Consider the following 16,005-nt stretch of genomic DNA (forward strand, 5'->3'; position numbering starts at 1 on the left):
TTGGTGGCGGACTGGCGCTTGCCGTAAGGGCTGGGCAGGCCGGCATCGCTGTAGCACTGCGCCTTCTGGGCGGAGCAGGTGGCCATGTTGGCATCGGGGCCAACGCGGCACTTGTTGTCGGCGTCATCGCAGGACTGCTTGGTGGGAGCGGCGTCGCGGGCAAAGTTGCCGCTGGGGAGGGCGTAGCCCGAAGAGATGAGAGCCGCGACGGCGAAGATGGTGGCCTTGGAGAAGTGCATTATGAAGAGTTAGGTATTAGGAGTAAGTTGGTTTGGAATGGTAGTTGGTAGTAGAGATGAGAGGAGTTGGCTGTGATGGTGAGCTACAGAGGAGCGCATCCAGTGGTATATATACCTTCAATGTTCGTATACGGTGTCGCCGTCGAGTCTCCGAACAGACCATCCGATCAACGCACGGGGATACGAGACTCGTATTCTTCTTTGGCTATCACCTGTAGATGCTATATTGATCAGCATATTGGCTTCCTTTTGGTATCGACATGTAGGCCCGGCCTTTGGATCGTATCCAATCAGCTTTCTTCTACAATAGCTGCAAGCCCCAAAGCATGGACGTGAGGCGAAGCACCTACCTACGTAGATGTCTACAGTTCCACGGGACTGAACTGAAGTCGCCGGTGACGCCCCTGACAGCTGCGTTCGCAAGGCCCGTCTGGTGCATGCAGTCATCTTTTGTGCCGGATACGAACTGCTCCACGACTGAACGTCATGTACTGGGTATAGGCTCCTTGAATCGAGCTTCAGATAGAGAGTAGTGCGGGAAAAGCTTCATGCACGGTAGGGCTGGTCAGGCCCTACAGCGTCTGTGTCGCAGGACAGACCACCGTGAGAGCAAAGCATCACACACAAGGCTGAGCGCATGACAGCAGATGGCCAATGGAAGTCGGCAGCTCCAGCTCAGCCGCACAGCATGGTCGGCTATGCGGCAGGCCCTTGAGACGGGACGCGCGCGGAGTGCATGTTGCTTCTCGATTGGGACGGGCTGTCTCTCGATCGGGGAGTCGCTGTGTGCAAAGAGCGTGAGCGACACGCGGCGTCGACTTCATCGTTGACTTCATCGATTGACGCGGCAACATTGCTGGCAGACGCTTGTTTCGCTTGAGTCGTCGTGGTGCAGAAGCGTCGGGCTGTGCAGCCGGTCAGGACTTGATGGTCGACGAACCTCCTGATTGACGTCGATGCCTTCCGCTTCTGGTGATCTCCATGAGGGGTTCGGTGAAAAGCCGAACGGCGGCTTTTAGGGAACCAAGTCGCCGATCTAAATTTAGCGAACCCTTTGACTCTCAACAGAAGCCGACAGAAGGCAGCCCTGCCACTCGGGTGAAGTGTTCAGGGGTAGGCTTGCGCTGCTGTCGCTGCTGACGTCCCTGCGCGCCTGCCTTTCCGCCGCCGCCCGACTGTTTTCACCGCAACGGAAAAGGAAAAAAAAAAAAAAGTCTTATACGATATAGGGGTATGGCTAACAACCTCTTGCCTGTGTCCATGGCCGAAGACATTGATGACACAGAGAAGTGGTGTGGTCGTTCGTGGGGGATTAAGGTGTGGCTTGATGGCGGGATGGATCTCAGCCGACGGCCCGCACTCAAGCTCCCGAAGGAAGCGAATGTTGCCAAGATATTGTACGTAGAAGGCTGCTGGACTTGCAAACGAAATTGATTGCTTACCCGTATTCTTCCACCGTCTCCCGTCAAGGCAAACTTTTTTGCGTCAAAATGTTCATTGCGTTGCAGCTCTCATAGCTCTTATTCTAAAAAGACTCGATCTAATGGGTATTCCTTCGTTCAACACTTCATCATTTATTAATCCTTTCCTTTGCGGTAGCTACTCGCCACAAATAGCAAAGAAAGCACAATGCCACAGCTGGCTAGACCGATGGCCGAATACCAAGCTCCACGGTAGCCAAGCAACACGTCAGCGCCACCATTGTTAACGTGCACTTCGACGGTGCCAGCGATACCGAGACCCCACGAGATGGAGTAGTTGACGACGGTGGTGACGAGTGAGGCCGCGATACCCTGGTGGCGTTTCGGGACATGATTGCTAAGAATGATGGTCGCAGCAGGAAAACTCATGTCCATACCGAAAGGAGTAATCACCATGGCCCAGAAAAGTTGCTTCCAGTAAAGTTGCTCGCGAGGCAATGTCACGAGAATAATGTTCCCCGCGCAAAAGGCCACCATGGCGCCAAACATGATCCAAGACGTGCGGACGCGGCTGAGCAGAAAACCGACGGTCAACGCGGCTGCGATACCGGCGACGCAAGTGGGCGTGAATTGGGCGGTAGTGTTGAGGGGTGAGTTTCCACGGACGACCTCCGCCAGCTGCCAGGCGTAATACAGCCAGATGCCGAAGCTGGCCCAACCAAACGCCATACATGCCAACACGAAACCAACTTGAGCGTCAAACCCGCTGACTGGAACCAAAGGTTGCTGCACCTTCTTCTCGATGAGGACGAATGCCACGAAGAAGATCACTCCCAAGATCAGGAGAACAATGACATACGGGTTTTGCCATCCAACGTTGGGTGCCTGGTTCCAGGCGACATTGAAAAGAACAAGACCCACGACTCCAGTGGCGGCTCCGAGATAATCGAACGACTGCTTGCCAATAGAGCTTGCCGAATCATCGTGGGTTTCGTTGGGAATGATTGGGATGGTGAGGAGAGCGGCGGCGGCGCAAGCAATCGCCGTCAGGTAGTACGCCCAAGGCCAGGATGCGAACTGAGCGACGAGAGACGAAAAAACAGCACCGAGAGTAAATCCATTGGGGGCCGTCGCTCCGAAGATGGCAAACACCATTTCCTTTCTCCGACCCGGCGGGTAGGTCCTGCCCAGAATAGCCAGCGACGTCGGAAGAAGGATGGCAGGGCCGATGCCCTGAAGAGCACGGCAGACATCGAAGAAGATTTGCGAATGCGAATAAACCGTGAGGCCGGAGATCAGGGACCACAGGCTGAACCATGCCCAGCCAATCCCAAAAAGCAACTTGTGTCCGTACATGTCTCCGAGGCGGCCAGCGATTAGGATGAACGTTCCCACGGTCAAACTGTAGGCAGCGGGGAACCAGCTCAGCTGTCCTGGGGTAAGGTTGCCAAAGCTCTCTCCTATGATGTGCAATGGAGCAATTGACTGTCCAAGTCCTGCCTGGGTGAAGAGCTGGGCGCAGCTGACCAAGGCAACAAAGGCGATCTCCCTCGGCAAGCCCATCTCAGGCTTAGTTGAGCGTACGCTCATCCTGCTCATCCTACTCTTCTCGTTCCTGAGTTCATTTGCTTCCGGTGCGTCCTCGATGGCATTTTCCGATGTGCCCGATGTGCGAGAGCTATCCGTGGAAGGTCGGCGGCTGGACATTGCTTTTCCGGTGTCCTGATGGTTCGGGGGCGCATCCGCCTTTTCGACATCCAGAGACGCCATGATGACGGGGTAGGTAGAGACAGGAGCGATATCGGGCGAGGCTTCGAAACACGTCGTGGGAAAGGGAGTGGCTTTATGCGCCGGGGGCGCCATCAATTCTCAGCATCGGGCAAAGTTGCCGCATCACGCAAGGCCCGCGCAGTACTTTATTCCGAAAATTAGGGCGCTGAAACGCTGTTGAGGCGGGTCTCGAATTCGCCGTTGTGAAAGCAGAGGCGCTGTGGCAGTCCGTGGATTGGCCGCTTATTGCGCCTTACGTCAAGTTCGCCGTGACCTAAGTCCGAAGGTCTTGATCGGATCTTCGGATTTGCGGATTTATCATGCGGAACCGCGCCGTTCAACACACGGTCAGCATCAATCATCAATCATCACCACCACCACCGAAATCCTTCTCATGTCCACCGGCAACCTTTCCCGAGCATCGCACTTACGTGTACTCACAATAAATCGGAGCATCAAGCCGACTGGCCATCGACTGCTGTCATCATTGCTAACATCATACACACTCATCACAAGAAGACTACTAAGAGGCACATCGTACACTTACATCGGCGGCTCCCAACTATTAAAATAAGAATAAAAGGTCAATTTAGCATCTACTACTTATACAGTTGCCAATTCAGGTTTCAAATTCAGGTTCTCATACTGAAACCCTTAATATCCAAAAGAATTGCGAGGTCCACTAGGGAAAGTTGGCTGCCAGGTGTCTCGGTTCATCTGCTGGTCAGCCTCCCACTTGTCGATTTGCTCCCGGTCCCAAGTCCCCTTGGCAGCGTACAACTTATGCAACCATTCAGGCTCATCGTTGAACTGGACTTCTTCGAGTTGACTCCAGAAGCCTTCGGTACCATTCTCCGTTGAAAATGGCGAGCTGTACTCCTCTCGCAAAGGAAGCTTCGCAAGCCAACCCTCGATCCGTGGCAGGTCACCGCTTGCAATCCAGTCTTCCTCCAAGCTCATGGGGTAACCATCAGTGGGGTCGTCGAAGTCGGTCCTTTGGTCAAATTCCACTTGGACTCCAGCCTCGTTTGCACGTTCCCTGACAGCATTCAACGCCTCTTCCTTCTCGATCAACCTACGCGTCAGCTCTTGACCGTGCTTCAGTCTCTCAACAGACTCTTCCGGCGCCAAGTGCTTCGGGAACCTCGAATGCATTGCTTGCCAAGATGTAAAGTCAGCATCCGCGGAACGGAATTCCCTCTTGGCCTTCCTGTAGTCGACGATGATCTTGGCGTTGTCGTTCGACTCTCCGTCAGAGTTTTCCGGCATGTCACTGCTAATGGCCTCGGCGTCCACCGGTGCAAACTCAAAACCGGCCGGTGTGTCCCAGCTATTGTCCTCGACACCAATCGGCGCGGGTTCGGAACGGCCGACCGCGGGCTCAGAATGGCTGACCGCTACATCGGCGTCGGGCAAGTTTGTCTTTTGCTCGTCGCGTTCCATTTCTATGGCTTCGACAGGTTCCATGGCTTCGACAGGTTCCGTGGCTTCGACAGGCTCCGTGGCTTCGACAGTCTCCTTGATCTCGTCGTCGAACCTGTAAGGCTCAACTTTGGGCGGCTGGTCGGGCAAAGGAATAAGCTTGCAGTTGATGAAAACCGCCTCGAGGACAGCATCAATCTGTTCCTGCCAGTTGCAACGGCGCTCCAGCTCCGCAATTCCTACTTCGTCCAGCCTTGAGTTCGCGACTTGAATCTCCTGGCGCCTGAAGTCGATCTTGTTGAGCTCTTCATACACGTCGTCGTCGTCCGGGTTGCCGCACGCGCCTGTCGTAAGGTAATCGTAGTACTGCCATTTCTCGGACAGCGTTTGGTCTTCCTCCATGAGGGCGTCTCTCCTGAGCTTCAACGAGTTTAGGATCAGGTTCGACTCTCTCCTGGCCACCAGCGCTTCCTGAATCTTAGTAGACAGATTCGGAGTCAGTGCCAGGGCCGCAATCTCTCTGTCGGCCTCGTTCGCAACCACCATCCTGGCGTCACCCTCGGTGTAGTCAGTGTCGTCCTCGCCGCAGAAGTAGTAGTTGATGTCGTCTGCGTCCGTGTGCCCATTAGATTCAGGCTGGGCAGTCGCATCCTCCATATCGATGTCTTCCGCGGCGTTGTCCATTGGGTTTCTTCCGGCGGCTTCGCTTGAATCTGTCTGCGTCGCATTCGAAGCCATCTGCATCATCGCTTCCGAAACATATCCCGACGGCGGCAGTCCCTCAGAACTCGAGGCAATTCCGTCGTCCGACGCGTCTGACGAAGCAGTCGGAGACGGGCAAAACTGCCTGCGGAGAGCGTCCATCGCGTATGACGCCATCGTTGCGACTGTTGCTTTGTCGCTGTTGTTGCTGTTTCGTCGCTGCACTTGTTGTCGTCTCCAGGGCGTTATAAGTCCAGCTTATGTTTGTGTGTCTGCTCTTGGCAACCTCTCAATGAACAGTATCGAAATATTGAACGGCAAGTTGTCTCTTTTATACTTTTTATCGCAAATCAAACAAGTTCCTTGTTTGACTAGAACTCTTTGTATCGTGCCATTGTCTTAACATTATTGTCAGCCAGGATCACTCCGATAACTCTCGTTTTTTCAGCCTTATTACAGTCAGTTGTTACACTACAGCCTTACCCCTTACACCACACGTTTATCCACTGCAAGGGAATAAGGATCTTAAAGAGAAAACGTATTCTTTTAGATAGCAGCATATATACCTCCATAGGTAGTAGTAATTTAGGGGGACAAGCGGCGTCCAATTCCTCGCGCCCAGCTTCACAATTATTTATGTCTTTGTTTAATAACAGTCATGAAAGCATGGGAATATAAATAATTATGGGTTGCCTACATACCTATAATATTTGCTCTTCATCACACTCTTCTTTCGACTTTCATCTCGCAAGAGCATTCGCAAGAGCGACCTGATCAACACTCACAAGACACACTACATCAAAGTTTCAAGATGCCTCGTGAAAAGAACACAGGTGGCAGTAAGCCAGCAGTCTCGATCGACTCAGTTACAGGTGGGGTTTCCGGACTCAAAATCCAAGGAACCAAATACAATCCTTCTCAAGTCGGCGCTAGTACCGCATACAGTCGGTTTGCTGGTACTAACAATACCGGATACAATCCCAGACCTTATGCAGATAGGCCGCACACTGCGGACGAATTCGAACAGGGAACCATAATCCGGACGCCTCATCTCGTGCCGCGGCTTAACCGGAACCCTCCCTCGGGAGCCGAGTCGCGGCATGTGCTGCAAAGTGCGGTAGGAGACATTCTGATCAAGGAGCGATATTTCATTGTCCTTGTCAAATTCCCCACTCACATGCTGGCCGTACCCATTACCTCATGTGGGGACCGAGGGATCGGGCATCTACGCGAAGACATACGGTCCCAATACATGGCTATTCGGGCGCTCGAGGATACCAAGTACGTCAACACTACCAAGTACCCTGCCCTGGTAGTCGAGTGGAAGAAGTTCGATCTTATGGCAACTTCCTACGTTCAAACCACATCCCCGGTCACGGTGAGCTACAATTTCAAGATAGAGGATGTGGGTTATCTCGAGGGAAAGAGCTACGATACGCTGGCTGCTAACTTTAGGGGCCAGCTGAACCAGGCTTTCAAGAAGCCGTAGCGAGCAGGTCTGAGTAGGACAAACCGAGAGACAGCTCCAGCTGCCACATCGAGAGGTAAGTATGAGTTTCCTTTGTTTAGATATGAGTTTCCTCTCTTTAGAAAAAACCACAAAAAACCCACAAAAAACCCGAAAAAATAAAAAACCAAAAAAAAAGGGGGAGTTCCTTCACGAACTATATGTGCCAGACCGACAGTGTACTTCCAGTGACTATAACTTACGAGTGATTTGATATATTTGGAATTGGCTTGTGCCTATTTTCAGTGTAAACTATAGACTATCCTTTATTCTTTTGGATAAAGAAGAAGGGTTGGGGGAACGGTGCGGCCGGCCTTTGTTCTGAACACTGCAGCCCGCATAACGGATCCTTAAGAATCTTATTGAATTCCACATGATTCCACCGCAAGAACAAGTAACTTTTAACAATCTCTTACTTCTCTATCCGAGGTATCTAATTAAATCCATATACATTATTTTCAACAGACGAACTTGGCATTAAATAAAGTCCGCGTAGGAATTATAAGCCCTTATACACCCTTACCCTTACTATAAACTACTCCCACCCCACCCCACCGCATCAAACGCGAACAACGTCCCTTATCCCCGTACAACGCCTTATTACTTCTATATATAACACCCCTCACCCCACCCCTCACCCCTCCAACCCACCTACAACTCAGCCCACCTACCCTTATCTCCCAACTACAGTGCCGAATGCTGACACTGCGTCAAAAGACACGATACGATACGATCGATGGCTAAACTAAACGCGAGAAGAGAAGAGAAGAGAAGAGAAGAACCTGGGCGGGAAAACGCAACGCAATAACAAACACTGTGTTTTCGGGTTTCTGCTTCTCCCCCTACAAAAGGAAGGGAGGGGAGGGGGCAGGAGCTGGCACCCCCTTGTTCTTTTCCTATTAGTCTATTTATTTATTAGGTATGTTTTACGAGAAAGAAAAAGCAAGACAGGATAGGTCCGTTTTCTTTATCCACCACTACAGCCAACGCAACTTCGCACACCGGATCACAAGTCACACTATCAGCAGCAGTATTAAATAATTCGTCCATAACAAGCATATTAATCTAACCTAACCTAATCTGTTGAAATAGCAGTAGCAGCAGCAATAGCAGCAGCAGCCCTAAGCCAAATGGGTATCATGACATCATAACACATTACCCCGAACCCGCCCTCGCCCTCGCGTGCCCAGCCCATGTGTGTTGAAAAAAAAAGCGGCTGAGCACACCCACACAGAAAGGAATCCCTTTTTTACACTCCTGCTCTTTTAACAGCTCTTTGTACCAGCCCCCTCTTTGTACTTCCCCCCTTCATTTTACTCCCCCCTCTTCTCCTTAACAAACACACTTCTCGTCCAGCCATCCTCGCTCTCAAACGTTTCCTTACGGAGCTTATAGCCGCCGAGCCAGGGCAGCAGCTTCGCCCAAACACACCAGTAGACGCCGCCGGCGAGGATGACGCCGGTGCCGACGACGCAGTGCAGGTAGTAGGGCAGACTCTCGTAGACGTTCTGGTCGGGCGTGTCGGGCGGCACGTACGGCGCGACGACCAGGTAGATGTTGCTGAGCAGGAAGAAGATGGTGACGGGCAGCGTCGCGCTGAAGGGCGGGTGCCAGTTGAAGGCGTCGCGGTGAAGGTAGAGGTGGATGAGGCCGCCGGCGACGAAGACGTTGACGATGGCGAGGGGGTAGGAGATGACGTTCAGTACTGGAAGAGGTTTGTTAGCTGGCTGTTGCGAGCACTGTCATGTGAAATCGGACTCACTGAAGTTGTAGGCGTCGCCGGGCGGCGGCGCGAGCATGATGATGACTGAGACGATCCAGTGCTCAAACAGGCCGGTAAAGGGCGCGTTAAAGGGCTTGTTGCTGGCAAAGAAGCCGGAAAAGGGCAGGATGCCCTCGCGGCCGAGTTCCTGCACCAGACGGCCCTGGGAGAAGATGACGGAGAGGACGTTGCCGAACGCCGAGAGGGCGACGAAAACACTCAGGGCCTTTTCGGCCTTGGGCCCGAAGACGTTGCGGAAGAAGGACGCGGCCAGGATGCGCCCGCTGTTGGCGATTTCCTCGCGCGGGACCGCGGCGAAATAGGCAATGTTGGCCAGCATGTACATGATGCCGACGCAGATGATGGCGACCGGGGCCGCGATCTTGATGGTGCGCACCGGGTTCTTCATCTCGGACATGGCGTAGTTGGCGTTGCTGTAGCCGATGTAACTCCAGATGACGTTGTACAGGGCCGTCACGACGCCGTATGGGGATCCCGTCGTGCCCGAGAATGCGTTGGTGAAGTTGTCCGGCTTGTCGATCTTGAGGTGTCCGCCCAGCGCAGCCTGGAAAGTTTGTTAGTATTTACTCGAGCATGGAATTCGATCGACCTACAAATCCGGAAATGATGATGATAAGCAGGATGACGAGCTTGATTATGCCGAGGACGTTCAATAGCCGCAGACCCCATTTGAGCGCAAGGCCGTGGATCAGGAACGCGACAGTGACGCAGGCGAGACCGATGCCGCGCTGGTTCCAGCGGTTCACCTCGACGTCGGCAGCGTTGAGGATGTACTCGCCGAAAGCAACCGAGTTGGATCCGGCCCAGCCGAGCAGGATAACGTAGCCAGTCTAAGACAGGGGGAGTCAGTTGCGCTCACACACTCCAAACCGCGGCGCGACTCACGTAGAAGCCCGTGACCAAGAACTTGGGCTTGGTGTAGACGAATTCGAGGTAGTTCTTCTCGCCGCCGTTGCGCGGCAGGCCGGTGCCAAACTCCAGGTAGACGGCCATACCGGCGGCGGCGATGAGCATGCCGGCGACCCAGATGAAGAGGGCCAAGCCCACGCTTCCGCTCAGGGCCAGGATACTGCTGGGCGTGGAGAAGATACCAGTGCCGATCATGCGGTTGAAGATGCTGAAGAAAGTCAGAGTCGTCCGTGCGCGGTTTCAGGAAGTAAAAAAAAAATAAAAAATAAAACTCACAGGAAGACGGCGCTGACCAGGCCAATCTGGCGGCGCGAGTCGCTGGTGTGGTAGACGGCTTCGCCATGCTCACTGCCCTTTTGCGACTCGGGGTAGTTTGCGGGAGCATCAAAGGCGACGTCGACGTCGCTCTTGCCTTTGGCGAACATGGTGGAGACGACTAGGTTCGTATTGCAGGAGCCCGGGAAGTAGGAGGAAGAAAGTAGCGAGGCGCGGTGGTATAACTACATAGCTTGGCCTCGGTCAAAATTTTCTAGTGAGGATTGTGCAATGCCCGTGTATAAGGCGTCATCGGGGGTTTGGCGAGCCATGTGGGTAGATTTGCGCCGTTTGGGTAAAGCGTTGGCTAATAAGAACTCGGACGTGATCCGCCGTGGCGACGACTTTGGGAGCGTGAGGACGGGGCGCCGGGGCGGGGGTGGTCGTATTGGACGGGCGACCAGCGACCCGAGTGCCTGGAGGCGGCGAGACTTGTGTCTCTGTGCATGGCGGACAGGGAAGAGCGGGCAAGCGACCTCTCATGATAGCGGCACAGCGGGTTGCGGTGGTGTTGGGAGCTTGGCAGTAAAAAAAGCTCAGCCGAATCTAACCGCAAACGGCGTCAGCCCTATCGTTGGCGGCATTCTAGAAGCTCCACCTCTTCTCACCTCTCACCACCAAGCCACCTTTTTTCGCCATGCCGACTCGGCATCTTGCGAATATACGACTTGCATGTCGTCATCGGCACTCGCCTATTCCATTCGACTGCTTGCGGCGAGCGTGGAGCATGTCGACATGGCGCCTCGCAATGGCATAGGTGCCTAGGTAGGGAGTCTTTGTCCGCGCCGCACCCACAAGGCCGCACGCAGACGATCGCCCACCACGTGTGTATACAAATAGGCACAACCCCCGTAGCGATCCGCGGGACTGCACAAGCGATCGGCGAACGGAGCCTCGAGCCGTTAGGTCTAACCTCCATAGTATAGTCTTGGCTTGGCTGCCACATATTGCGTGCTCGACGGGCGAAGTGGTCAAAGAGTCAATGCTCGTAGCCTGGCGTGCCTGAATCTTGCTTGCTTGGATCATTGATCAACCTTGCACTCGCTGGCCCCGCAGAGATCTGCGTCTCCGCACCAAGCAGGATCCGATCCGGTTTCCTCGCCCCCGCATCCTTCGCGTGAAGATCTCTTCCCTGCCGAGGCTTGGGATATATAGGTTGGTGCAGAAAGAGTCGTCTCCCGCTTTCATTTTCCGTAATATCTTCTAGAGCACCGTCAATGGATTGCAGAAGAAGTGGGTAGGCCAACGACGTGACAACGTCCCGCTTTCCCCAATCAGGAAATCGACGCTGCCTGCCTGTATATTGATCCATTTAGCCTGTACCGGATAGGTCAGTGATAGCAGATCGCACAGTACTTACTCGATTGCCACCACGCGGGGACAGCTACGTACATCACTGAGGTGTGGACGACAAAATGCCGACCGCCATTAGGTCTGCTCAACCACGGTCGTGAGAAGCATTGTCTACTCTCACTCCAACTCCGTCAACCATAAGCACAATGGCAACATCAAGCATCCCCCTCCTCCTCATCCTCTTAACCCTCTTCCTCCCCACCCCCACCCACGCCCACAACAGCACACACCACTTCATCGCCACCTGGACCGCCTCCCCGCAACTCACCGAGCCCGCCAACCTGCCGCCCCACCCTTTCAACTTTACCAACCAAAGCACCACCAACGACAGCAACAGCAGTAACACCGTCCTCTTCAACGCCACCCTCCGCCAAACCGTCCGCCTGACCCTCAGCGCACGCACGCTGCGCCTGCGCATCAGCAACGCCTTCGGCACCGAGACGTTACGACTCACGCGGGTTACGATTGCTTTACCCAAACCCAGCGTCAGCAATGGCAATAGCAATAGTACCAGCAATAACACCGGTACCGCAAGCGGCAGCAGCGCCATCGACACGCGTACCCTGCGCGCGGTCACGTTCGACGGCGGCGAGGGGACCAGCATCCCGTCTGGCGCGCAAGCAGTGTCCGACCCCGCGGACATAGGGGGCCTAGACGTCGGGCCTGGGGCCGCGCTGGCCGTGAATCTGTACCTCCGGTCCGGGGTCTCCGGGGGTGCGGTGACGGGGCACCCGGGGTCGCGGACGCGGTCGTGGGTTGCGCGGGGGGACGGGGTAGGGATGGCGGACCTGCGAGACGGGGACGAGGCGAAGGAGGCGCAGCACTGGTACCTGCTCAGCGGCATCGAAGCGCTCGCGCCGCGACGCCAGCGCACGCTCGCGGTCCTGGGGGACAGTCTGACGGACGGGCGGGGCAGCGTCACGGACACGGACACGCGGTGGACGGACTTGTTGTTCTCACGGCTGCAGGCCAGCGCCAACACTTCCGCAGCAACGTCGTCCTCCGGCCTCCGCGACATCAGCGTCGCGAACCTCGGGCTGGGCGGGAACCGCGTGCTCGGTGACGGATTAGGACCGAGCATGCTGGCGCGGGTAGAGCGGGACGTGCTCGCGCAGCCCGGCGTGCGCTGGGCCGTCATCTGGGGCGGGATCAACGACATCGGGACCGCGGCCGCCGAGGCAAGCGCGCAAGCGGCGGTGGGGGCAGCGCTGAAGGCGGGGTATGCGCAGCTGGTTGCGCGGATGCGGGGGGCTGGAATCGTGGTGGTTGGGGGGACGCTGACGGCGTTTGGTGCGCCTGCGGGGACGGAGGGGACGCAGCCGTATTGGGATGCGGGAGGGGAGCGGGAGCGGACGAGACAGGACGTCAATGCTTGGGTGAGGGGGAGTGGGGTGTTTGACGGAGTGGTGGATTTTGATGCGCTAGTGCGGGATCCAAGGAATGAGTCGTTGCTGCGGACGGAGTTTGATTCGGGGGACTTTTTGCATTTGAATGCAAGGGGGTATAGGGCTTTGGCGGAGGGGTTTGATTTGAGGTTGTTGGAGCGGGGGGGTAGGGGTGGGGGGTGTGGGTGAGGGAGGGACTGGAGGTGGTGTGGTGGACGTACTGTACGCTGCGTAGTAATGTCCACGCGAATGTGAACAGAGATGCCTACAGGACCGTGTGTAAGCTGAGTTCCAAGACATGGAAGACCGTGTTTCTTCAGATGAGGTGATTACAATCCATAGGTTATGGTAAGTCACCACCATCACCACCACCACCAGTCATATACAATCACAAACCAACTCGTCATTCCGTGGTATATACAACAACTAAAGCTTGCCCCTGGCCACATTACCGCTTCTGACTTCGTAAGCACATGCCTACTCACACGCACATCTTCAGCAGCAGAATAAGGGGGTCAAACATACTAAGCAAACAGCGCCTTCGCGGCATGCTCGACATGGTCATCCGCAAACGTAGCCATAAAGTAGTAGCTGTGATCGTAGTCCTGCTGCAAGCGCAGACGGATATCCTTGTCGTTGCCGGCCTCCTTGGCCGCAGCCATGAAGTTCTCCGGCAGCAGCTGGCCCTGCTTGTAGAAGTTGTCGCCGGTGCCCTGGGGCTGTCAGCACGCGTTCTACCCGCCTCGAAGCCACCACTTCTCTTTGCTGGATACTCACCACGTCGATCAGCAGGTGCAGCGGGCCCTTCCACTGCTTGACCAGCTCGCTGGCATCGTGCTCCTTCCACTTGGCCTGGTTCTCCTCGCCAAAATAGCCCTTGAACGCCTTCTGGCCCCAGGGGCAGTTAATCGGGTTAGCGATGGGCGCGAACGCCGAGCACGACTTGTACATGCCGGGGTTCTTGAGGAAGAGGGTCAGGGCGCCGTGGCCGCCCATGCTGTGCCCGGTGATGGAGACCCTGCTGCCGTCGAGCTGCTCAAACTCGGAAAACAGCGCCTTCGGCAGCTCCTCCGTGATGTACGTGTACATGTTGTAGCCCTTGGAGTAGGGCTCCTTGGTCGCGTTGACGTAGAAGCCCGCCCCGCTGCCGAAGTCGTACGCGTCGTCTTCGCCGGCAATGCCGAGGCCGCCTGGTGGAGGTGGGCACGGGATCAGCTGGTGTTGTTGTTGTTGCTGTGGCTGGGTGCGGGGAGAAAGAGAGAGAGAGAGAGAGAGGGTAGGATTTCAGCAGCTACTCACGCGGCGAAGTGTCCGGGTACACGACGGCGATGCCCTTCTCGCTAGCCTTGTGCTGGAAGAAGCCCTTCTCAGAGCAGTTATCGCCAGTGCAAGTCAAGCCAGAGAGATAAAACAGCACGGGCACCTTCTGCGTCATCTTCTGCTGCGAGAAGGCCTGCGGCGGGAGGTACAGGTTCAGGCCCATCTTGCAGTTGGTCGAGGAGGCTTCGTGCGTGAGCTTGAGCAGCTTGCCGCCGAAGGAGGCAATGGTTGCGGTCGTGGTGAAGGCCATGGCGTGCGTGTATGGGTATGGGTATCAATGAGCAGTGTGAGATAGAGAGAAAGGTAGAAAGACACAGAGAGGTGGGCGGCTGCGGCAAAGGCGCGTTTTGTACCGAGCTCGACGGAGCTGCGATGGTGGGGTCGAGAGGGGAGGGGCTCTGACGTCGTCTCCGCATTTCTCCACCACCAGACCGGCTACGGTAAGAATTCCCGATTGCCATCGCGTCGTCGAGGAGAGGATTGCCCCTTTCAGCTCGTCTCACAATGCCAATTGCCGCAATCTTCAAAGCAATCTGGTGTTGAGCTTACGTGCTTACCTCAAAACGGCGGCAGAACTAACGCGAGCAACCAAAGCCCGCTAACTGATCCAGGCACCTCCGGCGTACATCACTGACGAGCCGCAGCGCGCGAAAACGGAAAGACAACCATACGTAACCGCCATTCTCACGATTTTGCAAAACTGTTTAGAACCTCAAACGGCCAGGTTTGAACAGGCGCTGTCTCCCCAGCATACCCGACAAAGCCCATTTGTGAAAAAAACTCCCAATCGCCGTCCCAAAACAACCATTTTGTGCCGCCCGCAAACAAACTCCACCGATGCTCTCGCGCATTATGCCCGCTTCGCGTCCTCTTACAGCAGCTCCTCGCAGGTCCAGTCCTCGTAGCTGCATCGAATTAGCCTCGAGCGCTCGTGATTGTGATTGTCGTCGCACTTACAAGCCATCCGGAAGGTACCTGCGCACGACCAGCGGGATCTTCTTCTCGCGAAGCTCCTTGATCGCAATCTGGAGCGGGTCCGTCTCGCCCTCGAGATCAACCAGCACCGGCGCGTTCATGCTGTCATTACCATCAGCTCCATCCACATGCACAAAACCCACCACGCCAACCCAAGCCCAACCAAACATACCTGATCTGCAAAGCGCGGGTGCCCAGCACGCGGGCGCGCTCGTACTTGGTCATGTACGGCGTAGTAGAGCGCTGGTCGTCAGGGATGCGCTTCCTGCTCTGGTCGGCGACGGTATTCGTGATCTTTGCATGGGCAGCGGCGCTCGCGTCGCCGGACACGACGATGTTCTCGCCCTCAGCGCGGCGCTGGTCGGGGTCCTCGTGGCCGCCGGCGACGTCTTCGTCCTCATAGTAGGGCTCGGGCTCGCCGGGCTCCGAAATGTCGTCGTACACCTCGGGCTCGCTGTTGCGGCGTCTTTGTATCAGCTTGCTGTGCGTGTGATGCGTTCGTTTTAGACGGGCGAGTGAGATGCCACGAGGGCGCCGAGTATGACGCTTCGTGCAATTGACAGAAGTTTGCGCGAGAAGAACGGGCAGACGCCATAAAGAAATCGAGCGAAACGCGGCCGGCGCGTCGAGACATGTGAAAAAGCACTTACTTGAAGCCAGCATCGTCATCTCCGCCGCCGTAGTCAGACATTTTGCGCGTGGGTCGGTAGAGGGTTCGAGGTGACGGAGGGTGCGACGGGGGACAAGCAGCTCAAAGAACATCACGGCCAGGCAGCTTCGAGATTTGCCTGTCCCACTAGTCCGCATCCGCTCACCGCCTTCTGCTCACAATCAAAACCGGACGGACCCAAACAATTCATCGGTACCTATATGCAAGGGGACGATGACGAGAAATGCTTGAACT

The 16,005-nt window shown here is 55.6% G+C and overlaps 9 protein-coding genes across 9 annotated transcripts in view; 3 read left to right on the forward strand and 6 right to left on the reverse strand.

The window, feature by feature from the left end:
• Nucleotides 1–324, reverse strand: part of K452DRAFT_287118 (uncharacterized protein) — a 1,081-nt gene extending 757 nt beyond the window's left edge. The window contains exon 1 of the mRNA XM_033540419.1: nucleotides 1–324. This exon is cut by the window's left edge and continues 757 nt beyond it. Coding sequence (XP_033397638.1) covers nucleotides 1–239 — 239 coding nt within the window. The 5' untranslated portion in view covers nucleotides 240–324.
• A 1,492-nt stretch (nucleotides 325–1,816) lies between these two features.
• K452DRAFT_227676 (uncharacterized protein) lies at nucleotides 1,817–3,223 on the reverse strand (the record flags this gene model as incomplete). The annotated part of the gene is made up of 1 exon (XM_033536912.1): nucleotides 1,817–3,223. The coding sequence occupies one exon, from the start codon at nucleotides 3,221–3,223 to the stop codon at nucleotides 1,817–1,819; it is 1,407 nt and encodes a 468-aa protein (XP_033397639.1).
• An 861-nt stretch (nucleotides 3,224–4,084) lies between these two features.
• Nucleotides 4,085–5,731, reverse strand: K452DRAFT_308350 (uncharacterized protein; the record flags this gene model as incomplete). Its single annotated transcript, XM_033543145.1, has 1 exon — nucleotides 4,085–5,731. The coding sequence occupies one exon, from the start codon at nucleotides 5,729–5,731 to the stop codon at nucleotides 4,085–4,087; it is 1,647 nt and encodes a 548-aa protein (XP_033397640.1).
• A 634-nt stretch (nucleotides 5,732–6,365) lies between these two features.
• K452DRAFT_308351 (uncharacterized protein) lies at nucleotides 6,366–7,043 on the forward strand (the record flags this gene model as incomplete). The annotated part of the gene is made up of 1 exon (XM_033543146.1): nucleotides 6,366–7,043. The coding sequence occupies one exon, from the start codon at nucleotides 6,366–6,368 to the stop codon at nucleotides 7,041–7,043; it is 678 nt and encodes a 225-aa protein (XP_033397641.1).
• Nucleotides 7,044–8,103: 1,060 nt separating this feature from the next.
• K452DRAFT_287124 (uncharacterized protein) lies at nucleotides 8,104–9,953 on the reverse strand. The gene is made up of 4 exons (XM_033540420.1): nucleotides 9,730–9,953; nucleotides 9,438–9,674; nucleotides 8,824–9,388; nucleotides 8,104–8,766 (listed from the first exon to the last, which is right to left on the reverse strand). The coding sequence occupies exons 1-4, from the start codon at nucleotides 9,946–9,948 to the stop codon at nucleotides 8,375–8,377; spliced, it is 1,413 nt and encodes a 470-aa protein (XP_033397642.1). The 5' UTR covers nucleotides 9,949–9,953; the 3' UTR covers nucleotides 8,104–8,374.
• A 170-nt stretch (nucleotides 9,954–10,123) lies between these two features.
• On the forward strand, nucleotides 10,124–10,986 carry K452DRAFT_23524 (uncharacterized protein). Its single transcript, XM_033537416.1, has one exon. The coding sequence runs from the start codon at nucleotides 10,300–10,302 to the stop codon at nucleotides 10,831–10,833; it is 534 nt and encodes a 177-aa protein (XP_033397643.1). The 5' UTR covers nucleotides 10,124–10,299; the 3' UTR covers nucleotides 10,834–10,986.
• Nucleotides 10,987–11,567: 581 nt separating this feature from the next.
• Nucleotides 11,568–12,995, forward strand: K452DRAFT_358433 (uncharacterized protein; the record flags this gene model as incomplete). Its single annotated transcript, XM_033546193.1, has 1 exon — nucleotides 11,568–12,995. The coding sequence occupies one exon, from the start codon at nucleotides 11,568–11,570 to the stop codon at nucleotides 12,993–12,995; it is 1,428 nt and encodes a 475-aa protein (XP_033397644.1).
• Nucleotides 12,996–13,330: 335 nt separating this feature from the next.
• K452DRAFT_358434 (uncharacterized protein) lies at nucleotides 13,331–14,458 on the reverse strand (the record flags this gene model as incomplete). Its single annotated transcript, XM_033546194.1, has 3 exons — nucleotides 14,106–14,458; nucleotides 13,584–13,996; nucleotides 13,331–13,525 (listed from the first exon to the last, which is right to left on the reverse strand). The coding sequence occupies exons 1-3, from the start codon at nucleotides 14,374–14,376 to the stop codon at nucleotides 13,331–13,333; spliced, it is 879 nt and encodes a 292-aa protein (XP_033397645.1). The 5' UTR covers nucleotides 14,377–14,458.
• Nucleotides 14,459–14,997: 539 nt separating this feature from the next.
• K452DRAFT_227485 (uncharacterized protein) lies at nucleotides 14,998–15,792 on the reverse strand (the record flags this gene model as incomplete). The annotated part of the gene is made up of 4 exons (XM_033536905.1): nucleotides 14,998–15,031; nucleotides 15,084–15,203; nucleotides 15,274–15,567; nucleotides 15,752–15,792. The coding sequence occupies 4 exons, from the start codon at nucleotides 15,790–15,792 to the stop codon at nucleotides 14,998–15,000; spliced, it is 489 nt and encodes a 162-aa protein (XP_033397646.1).
• Between the last annotated feature and the right edge of the window lie 213 nt (nucleotides 15,793–16,005).

The sequence above is a fragment of the Aplosporella prunicola genome (genome assembly GCF_010093885.1).
Source record: "Aplosporella prunicola CBS 121167 unplaced genomic scaffold K452scaffold_12, whole genome shotgun sequence".
Taxonomy (NCBI): Eukaryota; Fungi; Ascomycota; class Dothideomycetes; order Botryosphaeriales; family Aplosporellaceae; genus Aplosporella; species Aplosporella prunicola.

Coding starts and splice junctions, on each gene's coding strand:
- K452DRAFT_287124 (XM_033540420.1), bottom strand. CDS start 9,948: ATGATCGGCACTGGTATCTTCTCCACGCCCAGCAGTATCCTGGCCCTG. Junction 9,675..9,729: donor TCTTGGTCACGGGCTTCTAC/GTGAGTCGCGCC, acceptor CCCCTGTCTTAG/ACTGGCTACGTTATCCTGCT. Junction 8,767..8,823: donor CGGCGACGCCTACAACTTCA/GTGAGTCCGATT, acceptor AACCTCTTCCAG/TACTGAACGTCATCTCCTAC.
- K452DRAFT_23524 (XM_033537416.1), top strand. CDS start 10,300: ATGCCCGTGTATAAGGCGTCATCGGGGGTTTGGCGAGCCATGTGGGTA.